The 22,136-nt window shown below is 43.1% G+C and overlaps 1 protein-coding gene across 1 annotated transcript in view; it reads right to left on the bottom strand.

Moving 5' to 3' along the window:
• Window positions 1-15,388: 15,388 nt before the first annotated feature.
• Window positions 15,389-22,136, bottom strand: part of MTRF1 (mitochondrial translation release factor 1) — a 40,537-nt gene continuing 33,789 nt past the window's right edge. Inside the window, exon 10 of the mRNA XM_054719832.1 lies at window positions 15,389-15,814. Coding sequence (XP_054575807.1) covers window positions 15,698-15,814 — 117 coding nt within the window. The 3' untranslated portion in view covers window positions 15,389-15,697. The remainder of the gene's footprint in view (window positions 15,815-22,136) is intronic.

Genomic DNA, 22,136 nt, shown 5'->3' with positions numbered 1-22,136 from the left:
AGAAAGATAAAAATTATGAACAACAAATACATATCTATCAACAAGTGAATCTAAAAATCAAGTGAATTAAAAATCTGAGGAACAGAATAAACTGGTGAACTTAATAGAATCAGGCATAGAATGGGAGTGGATTGATAATTCTCAGGGGGAAAGGGGTGTCTGTGTGGGGAGTATGGGAAGAGACTGGACAAAAATCATACACCTATGGATAAGGACAGCGGGGGGTGGGGAGGTAAGGGAAGAGGGGGGGTGGGAACTGGGTGGTGGGGAGATATGTGGGGAAAAAGGAGAAACAATTGTAATCTGAACAATAAAGATTCATTAAAATAAATAAATAAATAAATAAATAAATAAAAAGAATCAAGCCAAAGATTTGGAATACAAAGAGGCAAAGGACACTCCTCCAGAGAAGCAAAGAAGAGAAGAGAATTCAGAAAGTTGAAGATAGTGTAAGAAGCCTCTGGGACAACTTCAAGCGAACCAACATCAGAATTATGGGGGTACCAGAAGAAGAGAGAGAGCAAGATGCTGAAAACCTATTTGAAGAAATAATGACCGAAAACTCCCCCCACCTGATGAAAGAAATAGACTTACAAGTCCAGGAAGCGCACAGAACCCCAAACAAAAGGAATCCAAAGAGGACCACACCAAGACACATCATAATTAAAATGCCAAGGTCAAAAGACAAAGAGAGAATCTTACAAGCAGCAAGAGAAAAACAGTTAGTTACCTACAAGGGAGCACCCATACGATTGTCGGCTGATTTCTCAACAGAAACTATGCAGGCCAGAAGGGAGTGGCAAGAAATATTCAAAGTGATGAATAGCAAGAACCTACAACCAAGACTACTCTACCCAGCAAAGTTATCATTCAGAATTGTAGGGCAGATAAAAAGCTTCACAGATAAGAAAAAGCTAAAGGAGTTCATCACCACCAAACCAGTATTATATGAAATGCTGAAAGGTATTCTTTAAAAAGAGGAAAAAGAAGAAAAAAGTAAAGATAAAAATTATGAACAGCAAATACATACCTATCAACAAGTGAATCTAAAAGTCAAGTGAATTAAAAATCTGAGGAACAGAATAAACTGGTGAACATAATAGAATCAGAGGCATAGAATGGGAGTGGACTGAAAATTCTCAGGGGGATAGGGGTGTCTGTGTGGGGAGTACGAGAAGAGACTGGACAAAAATCATACACCTATGGATAAGGACAGCGGGGGGGAGGGGGGGTAAGGGCAGAGGAGGGTGGGAACCGGGTGGTGGGGAGATATGGGGGGAAAAGGAGAAACAATTGTAATCTGAACAATAAAGATTTATTAATTTAAAAAAATTAAAAAAAATTAAATGGGAAAGTTTTCCCAGGAACAATAGATACGGGGGCAGATGTTTCTGTGATTGCCTCCAGGCACTGGCCCCCTGCATGGCCTCTTCATACAGCCACTGCCAATCTACAAGGCATTGGCCAAGTCTCTCAGCTTCAACAGAGTGTGCAGCTCATCAAATGGGAAGATTTAGAAGGAAATACAGGATATTTTACACCTTATGTGCTTAATCATTTACCTATTAACCTCTGGGGAAGGGACATACTAGAGCAAATGGGAGTATTACTAATGAGTCCCAATGCTGTGGTTACAGCTCAAATGTTAAATCAAGGATTTTATCCCATTAAAGGACTATGCAAAAGGCAGCAAGGCAGATTATCTCCTATCCCCATGTCCACCCAGCAAGGGAGAAGAGGGCTAGGATACAGGGAGCCACAGCCTTTTCATTAAGGGCCTTGGTCATCTCTCCGACCCAGAAAACTCTGCAAAAATTACATGGCTCTCTAACGACCCTGTTTGGGTTGACCAATGGCCCTTAACTGGAGAGAAGCTTCAAGCAGCACAGCTTCTAGTACAAGAACAGCTTGAAGCTGGTCATGTTGAACCTACTTATAGTCCTTGGAATACACCTATTTTCGTAATTAAGAAAAAATCAGGTGGATGGAGACTTTTGCAAGATCTCCGAGCAATAAATAAAACCATGGAGGTTATGGGCCCCCTTCAATCGGGGCTGCCCTCACCTACTGCTATCCTTTTAATTGTGAACTACTCATTCTAGATTTAAAGGATTGTTTTTTCACTATACCTTTGCATCCAGATGACTGTAAACGATTTGCATTTAGTGTCCCTGCAATAAACTTTAAAGAGCCAGCGAAGAGATACTGCTGGAAAGTGCTGCCGCAGGGAATGGCTAACAGTCCTACGTTATGCCAGGATTTTGTGGATGCAGCTATCCGCCCCATAAGGCAGCAGCACCCCCAGGCATACATCATCCATTATATGGATGACATCCTATTGGCTCAGGAGAATGTGGACATTCTTCATAAAGCTTTTGCAGACTTACAACACTCTCTCTTAACTATGGGACTGTGTATTGCACCAGAAAAGGTACAGAAAAGTTCTCCTTTTCAATATCTAGGCAGTTTAATTGAAGGACGTACTGTGCATCCTCAACGCTTACAAATTCGGACGGATTCATTAGTAACTTTAAATGATTTTCAAAAGTTACTTGGGAACATTAATTGGGTCCGTCCTTCCTTAAAATTGACTAGTGCAGATTTAGCTCCTTTGAATGGTATTCTTCGAGGAGATTCCTCACCATCTTCTCCTAGACAATTAACTGCAGAAGCTGGTATTGCTTTAACCAAAGTAGAAGCTGCCCTTCAAGCTGCTCAGCTTGCAAGAGTAGATTTAACTAAACCCCTTCAGGTATTAATTTTCCCTACTACTCACACTCCCACGGGAGTCATTTGGCAGGACCCAGGAGTAATAGAATGGCTCCACCTGGCCCACTCTCCAACCAAAGTATTAACACCTTTTCATGATTTGGTTTCTCAGCTCATAGCGAAAGCACGGTACAGACTAGTTCAATTAGGAGGGCAAGAACCTTCCCTCATTACAGTGCCATTTACCATAGCACAGCAAAATTGGCTATGGCAATACTCTATTAATTGGCAAACAGCTCTTGCTAACTATCCTGGTCAAATTGGAAATCATTATCCTGCTAATAAGATTTTACAGTTTTTGTCTGTTACAACTTTTATCTTTCCAAAAATAGTTAAGCAACAACCTCTCCCCCAAGCACTAACCGTCTTCACTGATGGGTCCAGCTCAGGGAAAGCCAGATTTCGTAGTGTAAAGAGTTCTAAAGTATTTCAGACAAATTACTCCTCTGCACAACAAGTAGAAATCCAAGCTCTCATTTATGCTTTAGAAAACTTTGCCTCTGAACCTGTCAACATCTACAGTGATAGTGCTTATGTAGTTGGAATGGCTACAGTTATTGAAATTGCTACCATTGGGCATACAAACTCTGAAGAGCTATTCCATCTGTTTATCACCTTGCAAAGAGTTATTCAAAAATGGCAATTCCTGTGTTTTATTGGCCATATTAGATCCCATTCTGGCCTTCCTTTGGCTGCAGGTAATGAGGAAGTAGATCGTCTCGTTGCCTCAGTAGAGGAGACCACCCCATTTTCCATGGCACAGGCCTTGCATGCCCTGCATCATCAAAATGCTTCTGCCTTGCGCAAGGAATTCCATATTTCTTGAGAGCAGGCTCGCCAAATTGTCAAACAATGCCCTCAGTGTGTTATCCACCTCCCTGTGCCAGCATTAGGGGTAAATCCCCGAGGACTTAAACCTAATCAAATCTGGTAAATGGATGTTACTCATGTGCCTGAATTTGGCAGATTTCGGTGGGTCCATGTCTCTATAGACACATGCTCACGTTTCATTTTTGCCACTTCCCGAACAGGGGAAAGTGCAAAGCATGTAATTAACCAGTGCCTAGCGGCTTTTCCAGTCATGGGACGGCCCCTAGAAATAAAAACAGATAATGGACCTGCATATACTAGCTCCTCCTTTCAGCAATTTTGTAAGCAATACCAAATTATGCATAAAAAAGGATTTCCCTATAATCCCCAGGGACAGGCAATTGTAGAAAGAGCTAATCGAACCTTAAAAACTCAATTACAAAAACAAAAAGGGGGAAGTATAATCCTACTCCACAGAATCAGTTAAATCATGCCCTTTACACTTTAAATGTTTTAAATTGTGACGATGAAGGTCACACAGCAGCCGAGAGGCATCAAACTCCTGGTGCCGTGGCATCTGCCGGTATGGCACGATGGAAGGATTTGCAAACAGGACAGTGGAAAGGGCCAGATCCAGTAATGAAGTGGGGAAGAGGCCACGTTTGCATCTTCCCAGAGGTGCTTCTAACCCCATCTGGGTGCCAGAGCGAGCAGTGCGTCACCACCATGGACCTGGAAGAACAACTCATCCCACCATTCAAGAAGCTGAAGATCACACCTCCGGTGATGATGCCAGCCCAGCCACCACCCCCAAAGAAGGAGAGAAGAGTAAGGCAGCAGGCTAAGACCACCCGAGAAGCTAGTGTCCCCACATGGGGGCAACTGAAGAAGCTGACCACCGATGCCCAGCAAGTGGTGAAAGAACAGGGGGTTCAGGTAACCCCCTCCAACCTTTTTCTTGCTATGATGGCACCTGTCAGCTGCCAAGTAAGTATGGCTGCAGCAGAAACTTACTGGACTTATGTTCTAGACCCTCCTATGGTCAATCCAGCCACCTGGACTGGAGATTCAGTACCAGTATTTACTAACCACACCAATATGGTCGGGGGTAGCTCCGACAAGCATATAACTCCTTCTTCCCCAGGTGATTATACTTATAATGGCTTTAGTGGGGAGCTCCCTATTTGCTTATAAAAAAGGGGAATTTCAGGATGTTTACAGCTCAGTCAAGAGAATAAGACATCCTATGGTGGCACAAACATTGCTAACATTGAAGGCCCCTGAGAATGCACATGGAATTGATGTCCTTACATGATATTATTCTACAATCTAATCTAATAATAGACAAATATGCAAACTGACCGCACCTTCGTTACACCTAAGCCACGCCCACCAGCCAAGCCACGCCCACCAACCAATCAGGATGAGTATGCAAATTGTCCCAGCAAAGATGGCGGCTAATTTGCATATCAAGACAGCCTCCAAAGAAGCCAACAGCTGCAGAAGGGAGTAAAGCTTCAAAGAAGCAAGCAAGCTGGGGGGGGGGAGGAGAAGGGTGGGGCGGAGGCGGGGCCGGGGGCGAAGGGAAACGCGGGCGGGCTGGAGGAGAAGGCAAGGCGGGTGACAAGGGCGGGGCGGAGGTGGGGCCGGGGGCGAAGGGAAATGCGGGCAGGCTGGAGGAGAAGGCGGGGCGGGGGACAAGGGAGGGGCGGAGGCGGAGGCGGGGCCGGGGGGGGGCGAAGCGAAATGCGGGCGGGCTGGAGAAGAAGGCGGGGTGGGGGACAAGGGCGGAGCGGAGGCGGGGCTGGGGGCGAAGTGAAACGCGGGCGGGCTGGAGAAGAAGGCGGGGCGGGGGACAAGGGAGGGGCGGAGGCGGGGCGGGGGGGGCGAAGCGATACTCGGGTGGGCTGGAGAAGAAGGCAGGGCGGGGGACAAGGGGGGGGCGGAGGCGGGGTCAGGGGGGGCGAAGCGAAATGCAGGCAGGCTGGAGGAGAAGGCGGGGCCGGGGGCGAAGCGAAACGTGGGCGGGCTGGAGAAGGCGGGGCGGGAGGCAAGGGCGGGGCGGAGGCGGGGCCGGGGGGTGAAGGGAAACGCGGGCGGGCTGGAGGAGAAGGTGAGGCGGGTGATAAAGGCGGAGCAGAGGTGGGGCCGGGGCCGAAGAGAAACGCGGGCGGGCTGGAGGAGACGGTGAGGCGGGCAAACAAGGGAGGAACGGAGGCGGGATAGAGTGCAGCAGGAAATCCTATTGCAGGATTTTTCCTGCAACGGGAAAGCTAGTTTCATTATAATTTTGATATTTTACAACAGCATATTGTATAATTATCCCAAACAAACTTACAAACTAATTCTTTAAATGTTTGGCAGCAATTTCAATGGTAATATATGTACACATCTAATACCTTAATAATAAATATCCTACATAATAAAAAGTTAATATGCAAATTGCATCACTCCGCTACGCCCACGATTGGGCCAGCTGGAGGTGCGGGGGGCGGGACTCAGGGTGGCCGATAGGCTGGCGGTAGGAGCGGGGGTCAAGTCCCCGACCCCCGCTCCTACCACCAGCCTAAATGGCCTGCGCTGCGGAAGGACCCATGGGGCCGGCGGAAGACGCTGGTAGCGGAACTCCGGGTGGCCGATTGCATGGCTGCTGGCACCAGTTTTCTGCCAGCAGCAGTTTTCCTCTGGCCACCCTCCTATCGGAGCGCCTCCCGATCGGAGTTCCTCTCGCGGTGGCCAATCGCGCTGGCGGGTCGGCAGGTGGCCAGAGGAAAACTGCTGCTGGCGGAAAACTGGTGCCAGCAGCTAGGTGAAGGAAAAGTCTATTGCATGACACTTCGTGCAACGGGCTTCTAGTATATATATATATATATATATATATATATATATATATATATATATATATATATAAATAAAATAAAATAAAATAAAATAAAATAAAATAAAATAAAATAAAATAAAATAAATAAAATAAAATAAAATAAAAAAATAAAATAAAATAAAAAAAATAAAAAAAATAAAAAAAATAAAATAAAATAAAATAAAATAAAATAAAATAAATAAAATAAAATAAATAAAATAAAATAAAATAAAATAAATAAAATAAAATAAAATAAAATAAATAAAATAAATAAAATAAATAAAATAAAATAAAATAAAATAAAATAAAATAAAATAAATAAAATAAAATAATAAAATAAAATAAAATAAAATAAAATAAAATAAAAAAAAAAATAAAATAAAATAAAATAAAATAAAATAATAAAATAAAATAAAATAAAATAAAATAAAATAAAATAAAATAATAAAATAAAATAAAATTAAAATAAAATAAAATAAAATAAAATAATAAAATAAAATAAAATAAAATAAAATAAAATAAAATAAAATAAATGTTTGGCAGCAATTTAAAAAGGACATGAAAGGATTTAATCCCTTCCACTGTGTGGAAGGCCCCCTGGGAAGGCACTTGAGCATTCTATATTGGCTCTTTTTGCCAAGAGGGACCATCCCACAGCTGTTGCCTGAGTTTTCAGTTCATGCTGAGGTTGAAGCCTCGTGGTAGCTGGTACCATGGATCTGTTTCTCGCCCAATGGCGTGAGCTGAGCCCTCCATGGAGAAGAAACCTGGGTTCCCCAAGATATGTGATCAGTGCCGGGGCCCCGCCAGCCAGCAAGGAGATCCCAAGGCAGGTGCTGGGCATGGAGGCCACAGGGGCATAGGCTACCAAGGAGACAGAACTGAACCTCACATCACCCTGCTTGGCCCCGGAGGATGGCTGGTTAGCCAAAGACGGGTAAGATTCCTCAAGGGAGGAACAACTTAAGACAGGCACAGTCGCAGAGGGGCCATCAGGAGAGAACTTGGGGGTCAACAGAGGTGGGGCACAGAACCTCACTCCCCCAACATTGCAGGGGCTTGAACACTCGCCCCTTCTGAGGGAGGTCTCCTGCCCCATGGCTGCTTCGCGCTTCCCATGCCCAGCTCAGATCGGGACCCAGGCAACACACAGAGACTTGGCCCAGCTCAAATCGGAAAGAGACTTGGCCCAGCTTAGATTGGGATCCAGGCAACAGAGAGTTGGCCGATGGCAGCTGCCCTATATCTAAATCCAGCCTAAATTCAGGAATGCTCAGGGCTTTCTCAAGGATGCAAATAATCCTTTCCATTAACATTTACAGAGTAAACTAAGATTGTTGTTAGAGTATTAAATTTGACAGTAAAATAGTCAAGTTTTCAGATTAATTTAAATTGGCTAAATGAAATAAGTGTATATTGAAGAAAATTCAATTGTACAAAAAGCTGTTCCTAAAGTATTAACTAAAATTTCTATTGGAAGTTCATTTCACGGTAAAATTGCTTAACATGTAATGAACCTAAAAGCAGTCATATTTTTGTGCAAAAAATTAAAACTTAAAAGTGATCAAGATTGCAATAAAAAATTTTCCAAAAGCCTCCTAATAATTAAAAAGAAAAGGGGGGGATAGTGGAAAAATATTATGTAAGAAAAAATATCCAGAAAAATTTTTTACTTTGAAAACTAATTTTCATTTGTAATACTAAGAGCAGGACACCTATGAAAAAACACACATGGTGTCAGAATAAGCCAAAGGAAAATCATTTGGGCAAAAAATGAAAAAGATCCCAAGTCAAATTTATAGAAAGGATTGCTTTACTAACTTTTGATCGAGAATATGTTTGTATATTTTCAGAAAACAACTCCAAGACCATGTGGATTCCTGCAGGAGAGGAATTGACAGGACTGCTCCAGCCATGAAGACAAGAGGAAAAACAATCCAGAGATGGAAGACGCTGACAACGCCTTGCCATGCTAGCAGTCAGCAGCTGTGCGTTGCTGCAGGTTGCCCAGAGACGGTCGGGCCTGCATCGCCACCGTTTGTCCACCATCCAGATATCATTGCTGACATGTACACATGAGGAACTGCTGGACATTGAAATTGGGACTCAAACATTTTTCGTTCTTATATGTTTATTTCTGGTCTGTAAATGCAAGATTTTTTAAAAATTAAAAATGGGGGAGATGTAGAGGGCCCCCTGGGAAGACACGTGGACATTCTTTAAATTGTTGTTAACTGAGCCCGAGACATTGACAGAGTCAGGTCGGTTACACCCCCCCAAGAATGCGGGGGTGTTATCAGTTCCTAACTTACCTTTGTCCAGGTTCCGGAAGAGGGCTTTGAGATGTAAAACCAGTCTAGCACTGGAAAAGAGGGAATGAATAGGACCTGGGCCCTCCCAAGCTCCTTTGATCTTAAGTTTTCCGGTGAAACCCCCTTGTATATTGGAAAATAAATAAATGAGCTGCGTGGCTCAGGGCAGTCATCTGTCTCTCCAGCAGAAGAGGTCAGCGACCCACCCGGGACCCAGCTTGAATCTATTTCTGTGTCAACTCTCTTTATTTCATTATTTCTCAATCCCTGGCTGCCTCTACCAAGAACCAATTTCATCTCTCTTTCCGTGCTGGCCACGGAAAAGGGAGATCCCGCCGCATCAGGCCCCCGCACAGGCAGGGGGGCAGCGAGGGCCTGGGGCAGAAGTCAGGTGCTGGTCCCAGCTGCCCGTGGTGCAGGTCCGGCCTGACTCCTGTGGCGGCCTGCAGGGTGCCTCCTCACACGATTTTAATCGAGTGCTGGGCCTCTAGTTTTATTATATTACTAGAGGCCTAGTGCATGGGGTTCGTGCACTTGCAGGGGGCATGGCCTGCAGGGATTGGCCCGCTGTGGGAGTGCTGCTCATCCTGGTCAGCCAAGTGGCTGTGGACCTGCCCTCTGGGCTGCAGACCCACCCTCTTAGCAGCCGCTCACCTGGTCAGCCAAGCAGCACTCCCACTGTGGGCGCGCACTGACCACCAGGGGGAAGCTCCTGCATTGAGCGTCTGCCCCCTGGTGGTGAGTGTATGTCATAGTGACTGGTCAACTGGTCGTTCTGCCATTCGGTTGCTGGGCTTTTATTTTATAGGATTGTTGTTGTTAATGTCTTACTGTACCTAAATTTATAAATTAAACTTTATCATAAGTATGTAGGTATAGGAAAACACATAGTATATACAGCAAGTCCTCACTAAACATCATTGATAGGTTCTTGAAAACTTCAAGTTGAAACAACAGCATCTGATAAAACCATTTTACCACAGACTAATTGATATAAACAAGAGTAAAGTTCCTATAGCATATTTCTGGCCACAAGCACATCACCAAACTTCTAAATAAAGACTCAAACACTTTTAATATTAAACACTGAAAAAATATAAACTATACATACATTTAAGAAAGATTAATAGAAAAGTGAGATTATTATTTTCCAGCCTGATTATTCCAGTTCAGGGACACAGGAGGCCAGAGCCTATTCCAGTAGCTCAGGGCAAAAGGCAGGCATTCGCCCTGTACAGGAGAGGCCACCTTCCCGTTGCAGGGTGCACTCATACCCACATCCACTCAGTCTGGAACAATTTAGATGCCAGTTCACCTCAGGTGCATATCTTTGGGATGTGGGAGAAAACCAGAGTACCCAGAGAAAATCCACATAGCCATGGAAGAACGTGCAATGACAGAGGTAGAAGGAAGACACAACTCCCTGAGCAGCCTGCACCAAGACCACAATTGTCAAAGAAAAAGATGACCATCTTCAAAAAACAATACAACTGAATGAGGACACACTAACAAAAACATTCCAATATAATGGACAGCTTGAAGTTCTGACAACTGAGCATATAATGCTAAACTCCAACTGGAGAATGAAAAACAAAACAGAGAAACAATGGAAGCAAAAGTTGAATCATACTGGTCTAGATTTGCTACTGCTATAGGATCATGAGCAATGTCAGACATCAAAAAGACACCTACAAATTGCTTTACAGAGAAAAAGATGAATTTGTTTATGGGACAAAATGAAGGCCTAACCTAAAATATAATAACGATTAGCTTCACCTCCACCCTGGACCCAGAGAGGATGGAGGAGTGAGGAGGGAGCCCGATTCCTCATGGAATTGGCCATGGGGTAAGTTGCTGCTGGGGCACTGCTGGCCCCGAATCTGTTTCATCTACACCCCGTACCCAGAGATTGGTTTCGACCCGATCCCCACAGGCCAGGCCAAGGGACCCCACCAGTGTACGAATCCATGCACCAGGCCTCTAGTATAACAATGAGATTCTTTCTCAAAAACTTTCTAAAGCATAAAAAAGTAAATTCAATAGCTTAGAAATTGAACTTCTTCATACAAGAGATGCTCTCAGAGAAAGGACTTTGGTTTTACAAGGTGTAGAAAGAGACCTAAAGAAAACACAGTGTCAAAAGAAGGAAACTAAACACCTGTATCAAAAGGAACAAGGTATAGTGAATAAAGACATTGGAAAGAAGGAATCCTTACAGGAGAGGCGATCTCACCTACTAATTGAAAATACGTTGCTTCGGCAACAACTGGATCATGCTCACAACAAAGCTGATAGGGAAGGAAAAGACAGTAATTAATATCCAAGAGTTTCAGACCACCATAAAAATATTAAAGTCAAAAATGAAAAGCAAGGTCTATGCTTGTGAGAATTATAAGAGTCAACCTGTAATCTTTTCTGTCAAAGGAGGGAGTTCCTTAGCTTAAGAGCAATCATTTTGAGCCCTACCCGGTTTGGCTCAGTGCATAGAGTGTCGGCCCACAGACTGAAGGGTCCCAGGTTCGATTCCAGTTGGGGGCACATGCCTGGGTTGTAGGCTCGATCTCCCCACTGGGGGCGTGCAGGAGGCAGCCAATCAATGATTCTCTCAGCCACCATTCTAAGTTGCATGACTTGCAAATTCCCAGGAGGCCACCATTTTCAGATTTGGTTTCCTAAATGTCAAACCTTCCTGCCCTTCTTTGAATTAGCCAATCGTGCCAAGAATGTAAACCCAAGCCTTTAGCAATCAGGGTGAGGGGCAGACTGTGCCAGGGATTAAATTTGAGTGGGAAGTCTTTGCTTACCAGACTCTTTGTTGGTTGCACACCCTTCTGCAGAAGTAAAGATAGAGCTTTGCTGTCTGACCCCCAAGTATCCTTTGTGTTCTACCAGGACCCCTTAACTCTGGGGCTCGCCTTATTTCTGACAAGCTGAATGAAAAAAATAAGGAGCTAATCAATGAATAGTATAATTTAAAAGAATATATCAGTATGAAAAGGATAGAGACCTAAAATATAATAATGAGATTCTTTTTCAATAACTTTCTAAAGCAGAAGAAAGTAAATTCAATAACTTAGAAATTGAGCTTCATCACACAAGAGATGTTCTCAGAAAAAGAACTTTGAATTTAGAAGGTGTGGAAAGAGACTTAGGCCAAACACAGTGTCAAAAAATGGAAGATAGAGTTATTAGACAACTTCAAAGAGAACTGGCCGACACCCCCAAAAACCTATCTATGACAGGGAGAAACCAAGATGGCCAAATAGGTAAATACCTGAACTTGCTGCCTCGCACAACCACTTCAAAACTACAACTAAAAGACAAAACGGACATCATCCAGAACCACAGGAAGGCTGGCTGGGTGGAAATTCTACAACTAGAAGGAAAGAGAAAAGCACACTGAGACTCACAGGAGCTGCAGAAGTAAAGGCAGAGGTACGGAGGCGCACGCGGAGAGGGCTGGCAACTGAGTACGTGGCTGGCTTTTTCAAGTGGGAGGGAGGCACAAGCTCCTGACTGCTCTGAACTCCAGTTCCGGGTGAGACTCTGGGGACCCAGACTCATACGGGGAGAAACTGGACTGTATGGCTTTGGGCGGAACTTGAGGGCGGCTTTCTCTCAGAGGTGCTTGCAGCAATTACCTAGGGACACTGAGACCCAGGGGCCTCTTAGGGCAGGGCTGAGGATCAGCCATAGCTGTTTGCTCCACCCTGTTGATTCTCTGAGACCCTACCCCACCCAAACTGTGCACAGAGGCTTTTGCATATGAATGGCCTGGTCCTCTGAAATCTAAAATTACCTAACTAACTGCAGCTGAGTCACAGAGACCCAGAACATTCAAAAGAAGGCCCAAGGCCCCACAGCAGCTTGCATTGCTTCACAGCTGGGCCTCATCTGGGCACCTCCAAAACCCAAACAAAGAAGAGGAATCTGCAGATCTCTCTGTAGCTCCTGCTGGGTGGCCTAAGGCAGAGGCTAAATTAGCACCTCCTTGGAGATTCAAGAGCCAGTGTACCCAGTGGTCAGAGTGGGACCATCCAGATTACAACTCCTCAGGTCCATAAGGGATACATTTAGGGGGCAGACTCAGTGAGCACCAAAGCCCCACTGAAGCAAGTCTTGTCTCATAAGGGTGTCTCCAGCACAGAAGTCCTCCCATCCCAGACACAGCTGATCCTCACAGCCAATTGGCCTGGAGGTCAATTCCTCCCAGTCATACCAACAACAATCAAGGCTTAACTACAACAAGACTATGCACACAGCCCACAAAGGGATGCACCAAGAGTCTCTACCTCAGGTAACTGGGGAGGCTGAGCCACTGGGCCCTATAGGACACCTAGTACACAAAGCCACTCTATCAACACAGGGAAGCAGCCAAAATGTGGAGACAAAGAAACAGGTCACAAATGACAGAAATGGAGGAAAGCAAACTACTGGATATAGAGTTCAAAACCACGGTTATAAGGTTTTTCAAGAATTTTCTAGAAACTGCCGATCAATTTAGTGAGACCCTCGAGGATATGAAAAAGGACCAACTAGTAATTAAACATACACTGACTGAAATAAAAAATAATATACAGACATCCAACAGCAGACTAGAGGATCACAAGAAATCAAGTCAAAGACTTGAAATACAAAGAAGCAAAAAACACCCAACCAGAAAAGCAAAAAGAATCCAAAAAGTTGAAGATAGTGTAAGGAGCCTCTGGGACAACTTCAAGTGTACCAACATCCAAATTATGGGGGTGCCAGAAGAAGAGAAAGAGCAAGATACTGAAAACCTATTTGAAGAAATAATGACCGAAAACTTCCCCCACCTGGTGAAAGAAATAGACTTACAAGTCCAAGAAGCACAGAGAACCCCAAACAAAAGGAATCCAAAGATAACCACACCAAGACACATCATAATTAAAATGCCAAGGGCAAAAGACAAAGAGAGAATATTAAAAGCGGCAAGAGAAAAACAGTTAGTTACCTACAAGGGAGTACCCATATGATTGTCAGCTGATTTCTCAACAGAAACTATGCAGGCCAGACGGGAGTGGCAAGAAATATTCAAAGTGATGAAAAGCAAGAACCTACAACCAAGATTACTCTACCCAGCAAAGCTATCATTCAGAATTGAAGGTCAGATAAAGAGCTTCACAGGTAAGAAAAAGCTAAAGGAGTTCATCACCACCAAATCAGTATTATATGAAATGCTTAAAGGTATTCTTTAAGAAGAGGAAGAAGAAAAAGGTAAAGATAAAAATTATGAACAACAAATACATATCTATCAACAAGTGAATCTAAAAACCAAGTGAATAAAAAATCTGATGAACAGAATAAACTGGTGAATATAATAGAATCAGGGGCATAGAAAGGGAGTGGACTGACAATCCTTGGGGGAAAGGGGTGTAGGGGGTGCGGGAAGAGACTGGACAAAAATCATACACCTCTGGATGAGGACAGTGGGTGGGGGGGGGCGGTAAGGGCATGGGGTCGGGTGGGAACTGGATGGAGGGGAACTATGGGGGGGGGAAAAGAGAAACAACTGTAATAATCTGAACAATAAAGATTTATTTTAAAAAAGAAAGGAAAACAAGCTAAAAAAAAACTGTCTATGACAGAGGCTTCACTAGAGGGTGAATCACGTTTTTGTATGAATCTAGAAGATGAGAAACAAGAGTTAAAGAAGGGATTAGATTAAAGCAGATGTCAATCCCAGCATGAAAAGGAAAAGTGAAAGAAATAAACAGTCAGAGTGAAATCTATCTCTGCAATATAGCTGGCATCAAGAAATGAAGAAAAATGGTGAATTAGAAAAAGAGATTACCAGGCTTAAGGAGTTTTGAGAAGATTCTTGGATTCCAGATGTTCTTCAAGATGGGCTGGGAAATAAAGTGAGCCCGGCCATCCCACAGAGCAGGCCTCAGTGCTGCCCAGCAGAAAGGTCATGTGAACGAGCCACCCCCAGCATCTCCCCAGGAGTCAATGTGCCAATGTGGGGACATAGCCGGCAGGCAGAATCAGACCCACATGTTCTGTTACTAGAATTATGCATTGAGAACTGGTTTATCAGCAAGTGTGTGAATGACTCTGCAAAAGGAAACTGGGCCTGTACCTCCTGAGTAACTCAGATGGCCCAGGCCATCCCTCTAGTTACTAATTTTCTTAGCCTCCTCCTTAGCGAGAGGCTAGTCACAATGCTAGGTAAGCTTTCTTCCCTTGACAAGACTACCAGCACACGGTGATGGTCGGGAAGCACCAGGTAAACCATCTTCCTGCTGAGTAGAATTCTAAACTTCATGTTATTAAACCATGAAAAACACTTTGTTTACGAGATCATCAAAATTAAAATTTGGCTTTCAAGTTCTTCCAGAAAGAAATGTGATTGATTCATTAAAAAACATATTTGTAAGCTGACTGGGTGGCTCAGTTGGTTGGATCATCATCTTGTACACCAAAAGGTTGTGGGTTCGATTCATGGTCAGGGCACATACCTAGGTTGCGGCTTCGAGTCCCAGTTGGAGCCTATGTGCAAGGCGACCAATCAATGTTTCTCACATCAATGTTTGTTTCTCTCTTTCTCTCAAATCAATAAACATATCCTCAGGTAAGGATTAAAAAAACAAAAACATTTGTAATTATTGTGCATTTTTACCTGTACTTTATGAATAGTCTCAAAGATTCCCATGCCTCTGTCAGCTTCCTGACATAGGTCCATTTTACTTATGTAATTATCTAAAATAATAAAAGTGTAATATGCTAATCAGACCGGACGTCCTTCTGGAAGAACTTCCAGATGAAGCTGGGGCTGCGAGGGAAGCCTGGATCCCGGTGCCTGCTGGTGGCCAGAGGGAAGCCCAGGTCCCAGGTGCCAGAGGGAAGCCGGTGCCAGCAGTCGGGGTAAGGAAGGCCTACTCTTGCATGAATTTCGTGCATCGGGCCTCTAGTAAATAATAAATCAGCATTTTGTTGACTTAAGATTTTCATCCAAAAACTCAATAATAGCTTCTTCATCTGCTGATTGAAGCAGTCTCTGAATTAGCTGATCCAGGCACTTCTCCCCACATAAAAATTTCTGGTAAAAGAGAGAAATTTTTATGAAAATCTGATCACTAGAAATAAAGGAGAAATGAAGAAAAGAATTAAGTGTATATTTAATTCTTTTCTTTACAGTCATTGTTTAATAGCAACCAAGAATTACTAATCCTTTCTAATAAAAGGATAATATGCAAAATAACCATCACTCAGTCATAAAGATGGCGGCACCCATAGCCACAAGCTGGCAGCGCCCAGTCCTCTCAGCCCCGCCGGAGTCCCCCAGTTCCGGGGGCGCGGCTACTGAGAGCAGGCAGCGTGAGCGGCCTGGAGGAATGCTTGCGTTGTCGCCCTGGTGACAAGGCAAGCGTTCCATGCCCGGCCGTGGATGGGCCTCTGGGCCACAGAGACCCCGTGGGCAGCAGGCGCAGAACGGCCAGGCCCCGCAGAAAGCTACTGGCGCATGGATTCATGCGCAGGGCTACTGGTCTACAATATAATGAATAATACTATTACTATCTTGGGAGGATTGTTACTGACTCATATTCTTCACAACTTTATTTTTTATTGAAAAGTAGGAGTTTAAGCCCTAAGTGCAACATAGTTAATAATACTTTGTCTTTAAAGGGGGGTTTACAAAAAAGCTTATATCTTATATCACCAAATTTTATCATGTTATAAAGTCCTGAATTAATAGATGAAAAAATGTGTTTAATTTTCAGATGATTAAAAAATGGCATATAAAGAGAACAAGTGATCTATCTGTCCTATACCACATAATTCTGGTTAGTATGGCTTTTTATATGAAAAGTGAATGTAAAAGAGTAACTAGAATTATATTCTATTTTAAATTAACATTTTGTTTAAAAATCAATCTTGTAGAATTTTGATTTTTCCAATAACTCTGGAGACAACAAAACAGAGATCTGAATCAACTTCTGAAATTTACCATGCCTCTCTCTTTAAAATTCCTCTGTCTGGCTTTTCTGACAACACAGTTCTAAATTCTCAAACCATTTTTGGGAGAATATATTTGCTGACTCCTTTCTCCTCTTGTACCTTAGAAAATACGTCTTTTTATTCATGTCCTGAAAATTACACCCTTTTCATTTATATCACATTATTTCACAAAGGCAACAAAGACTGAAATGCCCTAATGCCCCAGGGATCTTGTTGCCAGACTAACGTGCAGACTGCTCCTTAACATTCTGTCTTGCCAAACACTCTGGACTTGGCTCAGCTAAAGCCTCTCTGGAACACTACAGCTCACACTTCTCATACCAACTCTCCAAATTTAAATAACCTTTTGCACTCGGATGTCGAGTGTGACTCGACACAGTTAGCATCGGTAGCAGGGATCGAGAAAAAAGCAAGCGAGTGCAAAGGGTTAATCCATAAATGGTTTATGATAATTCTGTTTTCTTAAACTGGAAATACTGCACAGTAGTTTTGAAATCTAGAAGTCTTGTGTAATAAAAAATATTTATGCGGGAATATTTAGGGGACAAGTATCTTGAGGTGTGCACCTTGCTTTCAAATGGTTCAACAGCAACACAGGTAGAGAGAGAGAGAGAGAGAGAGAGAGAGAGAGAGAGAGAGAGAGAGAGAGAGAGAGAGAGAGAGAGAGGAGAGAGAGAGGGAGGGAGAGAGAAGGTGGAGGAGGAGGGAGAGGGCAAACATAGCAAAATGTTAACAACTGTTGCACCTAGGTATAAGGTGCATGTTGAACTTGTCTTTAAACATATGTGCTTGAAGAATTCAAAATAAAAAGTTCAGAAAATTTTATATTAACTTCCAAATAATTTCACGGAATGAAACCTGTTTCAGTTAGACCTCCCTACATCCCTCTATAAAGTTTCTTTCTGTGAAATTACTAAAATGATGACTCCAAGTACCTTTCCTGTGTTATAGAAGTTTTGTGTAATAGTTGTTGGGATTAGTCAATTAGCACATTCTCATATTTCATAAATGCTCCAAATATAGACATTGGCTTCATAGAAATACTTTACTGTTGGCATCGGGAACACAGAACATTTAAAGTTTTGCTGTTGGCATCAACTAATCTTATATTTAGTCTGTCTTTTTTTAAAAATTCTCAACCGAGGATATTTTTAGTGGATGGAGCAGTAGAGACAGAGAGAGAAAAACATCGATTGATTGCCTCCCGCACGCACCCAACCAGTGACAGGGATTGAGCCTGCAACTGAGGTACGTGTCCTTGACTGGAATGGAACCCAGGACCCTTTAGTCTGAGGGCCGACACTCTATCCAGAGCCAAACCGGCTAGGGCTACTTAGTTTTTCTTAAATGGTCTTAAAGTTGAATTTTAGGTTGAGTGTACACACTTAAGTTATCTCTCAAGTTGAACTGTAGAGCAAAGAATGCCTTACTATCTTTATATTCCACAAAACACCAGCATATAATAAAACTTAATTAAACTTTAAAATTAAACAGAACCCTGGCCGGTGTGCTCAGTGGTTAGAATGTCAGCCCACTGACCAAATGGTCGTAGGTTCTATTCCCAGTCAAGGACACATACCGCAGTTGTGGTTTCACCCCTCACCCCCAGTTGGGGTGCGTGTGGGAGGCAACCAGTCGATGTCTCTCTTACATTGGTATTTTTCTCTGTATGTCCCTCTTACTCCCTCCCTTCTACTCTCTCTGAAGAGCTATAGGAAAGGATGAGAGAGAGAGCTATAGGTGAGGATGAGAGAGAGAGAGAGAGAGAGAGAGAGAGAGAGAGAGAGAGAGAAAGGAAGGAAGAGGAAGGAAGAAGGAAGGAAGGAAGGAAGGAAGGAAGGAAGGAAGGTAGAAAGGAAGGGAAAAAGACGTCCCATCCAATAAGTTTCTTCCCAGGATTTTTAAACTGGAAATACACAGGGTCATCCTCCTCTTGGCTAAAGCTGAAGTACTTAAAGTTTACAGGAGGTAAGAAGCCTCATTTTCAGTCATGGGGAGAAAGCAATCTTCAGTGAGAGAAGAATGAAGTTGATATATGAAAAGGAGAAAACATGAGAACTGGATGGAAAATATCCTGATGATATGAATTCCCATATTCATTTATTCCTGAAGCACAGCTTCATTGTCAGGGTAGTGGCAGTAGCTCTAGTACATTTCTATCCTTGGGGTATGTAAGGCCACCCAGTATTCTTATGAATTCCTTTGTAGGTATTTTTATTTTATTTATCTAGATAAAAAGGAAGAAAGAGAATGTAAAATTATTATTTTAATTAATAAAATTTTTAATTAAGATTTATACCATTTTAAGAATATGAAAACTTCTTATAAAATGAGTGTGCCTGAAGCTCAAATTATTATAGTATTGCCAAGGTGACTTCATCATTTGGAAATTATGTAACAAGGATTATGTCTTCCTAATAATCACAACATATTCACAGCTCAATTGGATTAACTGGAGTGCTAAAGATAAAAAGATCAAAGAGGAAGGAGTTATAGTTCCTACTTTTCAGAAGCTCATAATTTAGTAGGAGAGCCAAGCAATATATAAGCATCACTAGAGGCCCGGTGCACCAATGTGTGCACTGGTGGGGTCCCGCTGGCCCTGCCAGGATAGGGGCCAATGGGGGCTGGGTTGGCTGGGAGGGACCGCAGGAGGTTGGGGGAGAGGGACTGCAGGAGGTTGGCTGGTTGGCCCTGCCCCCTGCAGTGCGTGTCATAATGACCAGTTGTTCTGGTCACTTAGGGTCTTATATATATAGATAATACAGTGCAAGAAATTAAAAAATACAGAAGAAAGGGTTTTAAGGGAGCCATTAACTATAAAAAGAAGGTGGCATCGAGGAAAGAAACAATTTGAATTAGAACTTAAAAGCCAACCGTATTTCTCCAACAGAGACAAGCAGAGCATTTCAGTCAAAAGAATAAATATGAAGAAAGGTCTGGAAACAAAGTAAAGTTAACTCTGGAACAACATGGGTTTAAAATGAGTGAGTCCACTTATATGCAGATTTTTTTCAATAAATATTTTGGCAAATTTTTTGGAGATTTGCTATAATCTGAAAAAATTCACAGATGATCCTTATGATTCTCTTAATAGCATTTTCTTTTCTTTAGCTTACATTATTATAAGAAACTAGAGGCCTGGTGCACGAAATTCGTGCATGGGGGGGGGGGTCCCTCAGCCCGACCTGCACCCTCTCCAATGTGGGAGCTCTCAGGGGATGTCCTAATGACGGCTTAGGCCCACTCCCTGCGGTCCTCTGCTCTCTGTGGATCTGCCTGCTTGATGCCACCACAGGCCCTGGTGTCTGCTCTCTGCGGGGGCCTGCTTGCCCCTCACCACCGTGGCGAGGGGCAAGCAGCACCCTGCTGTCTGCTCGCTGCGGGGGACTGAGGTGCTGCTTGCCCCTCGCCCTCTTGGCGAGGGCTTAAAGAACTGGGGGACTCCAGTGGTGCTGAGGGGACTCCAGTGGTGCTGAGGGGACTGGGCGCCGCCATCTTGTGGCTATGGGTGCCGCCATCTTTGTCGTGAAGTGATGGTCAATTTGCATATTCCGTGTTTATTAGATAGGATGGTGTACAATACATATAATGTTTATGTGTTAATTGATTGTTTATGTTACTGGTAAAGCTCCGAGTCAACAGTAGACTATTAGTAAAGTTTTAGAAGAGTCAATCAAAAGTTATACATAGATTTCAACTGCAGAAGGGGTCAGCATCCATAACCCCTACATTGTTCAAAGATCGATTGTATATTTAAAGCCCAGGACAATGGGAAATTTTCAGTATAAATGAAATATAGGGCAGGAGGTAGGCTGATGCTAAAAAAACTGCACAAGGACTTTGAGAAACAATAAAAATACAAAACAATGTATCACACGGAAGTCTGTGCTTATCTATATATTTAAAAGCCTAAGTGACTGGCCGACCGTTCGACCAGAAGCTATGACAACAGGGGCAGACCTCAACACAGGAGCTGCCGAGCTGTGGTGACTTGGCAGCTGCAGTTCTCAGCTCATGCACCGGAACCAGAGAGGAGGGAGACAGATTCCAGGGTGCGTCACCCAAGAACCACCCTCTCGCAATCTGGGACCCCTCAGGGAATGTCGTAGAGCTGGTTTTGGCCCCATCCCCACAGGCCAGGCTGAGGGACCCCACCTGTGCACGAATCCATGCACCGGGCCTCTAGTTATCTAGATAAATAAAAATAAAAATACCCAAAAGGGAATTTATAAGAATACTGAGTGACCTTACATACCCCAAGAATAGAAATGTACAGGGCGACTGCCACCATCCTGGCAATGAAGCTGGGCCTCAGGAATAAATGGATATGGGAATTCATATCATCAGGATATTTTCCATCCAGTTTTCATGTTTGTTCCTTTCAATATATCAGCTTCATTTTTTCTCTCATTGAAGATTGCTTTCTCCCATGACTAAAAATGTGGCTTTTAACCTCCTGTAAACTTTAAGTACTTCAGATTTAGCCACCAAGGGGAGGATGACCCTGTGTGTCTCCAGTTTAAAAATCCAGAGAAGGAACTCATTGGATGGGACTTGTTCAGACTTCCTCCCCAAATAAATCAAGTATTGTCTTGGGTCGGGACCATGATTATGTCAGAACATAGAAGTGCCATCAGGGACTATGTGGATGGAGTAGGGAAAAGGTTAGGGTCTAGAATAATGAGAGAGCAGTCCCACAGACATCCACTTTCTCTGCTATCCACCCCTTCCATTCTGTCTTATAGCAGTTGCTCTGGAGTTAAGGCCCTTGTCATTTTTTCTTTCCACATCCACAACTATTCAATTCCTACACTAGTGTCTTTCCTGCATGCAGATTTTAATGTTTTACTACAACATTTTATATGCCATTTTTTCCTTTCACTAATATGGAACGTGTTTTTTTTCTCCCTAATAAGCTGGTTAGTGATTATTAGAGCATACCAATACGATTTTCCTTATCATTTCTGTGTCTGCTGTGCTTGTTTGGTTAGTAATAATACATTATTATTTAGGCCAAAGTCAGATATTTTATAAGTATGAAAGTCAGTTATCTGCTCCTGCTTCATGACTGAATACTATACCTAGCACCTATGTGCTCTTCTAAAATATATTACTGGTCATAAGAATGTCACTGCCTCATAGAAAATCATCACCACTAGTAGAAAAAGAACTAAAAAATTATGGTATAATTAGAACAATATGGTCAAATGTGTTTGGCTATTACTGCGTTTCCTGAGGAAAGGGAAGTTAGCAAATATTTTCTCCTTTTCAACATGGCACTTATGTTTCCTATGTAAGGCAGCCATAATTGCTAAGAAAACAGAGGAAATGGCATAAGATACACAGAAATTTCTTAATACTAAAAAATGTAGCCCTGGCTGGGTAGCTCAGTTGGTTAG

Source organism: Eptesicus fuscus, chromosome 8, assembly GCF_027574615.1.
Source record: "Eptesicus fuscus isolate TK198812 chromosome 8, DD_ASM_mEF_20220401, whole genome shotgun sequence".
In the NCBI taxonomy this organism is placed as follows: domain Eukaryota; kingdom Metazoa; phylum Chordata; class Mammalia; order Chiroptera; family Vespertilionidae; genus Eptesicus; species Eptesicus fuscus.
Note: the sequence above shows the minus strand (reverse complement) of the source record. Positions and strands in the feature narration are given on the sequence as shown.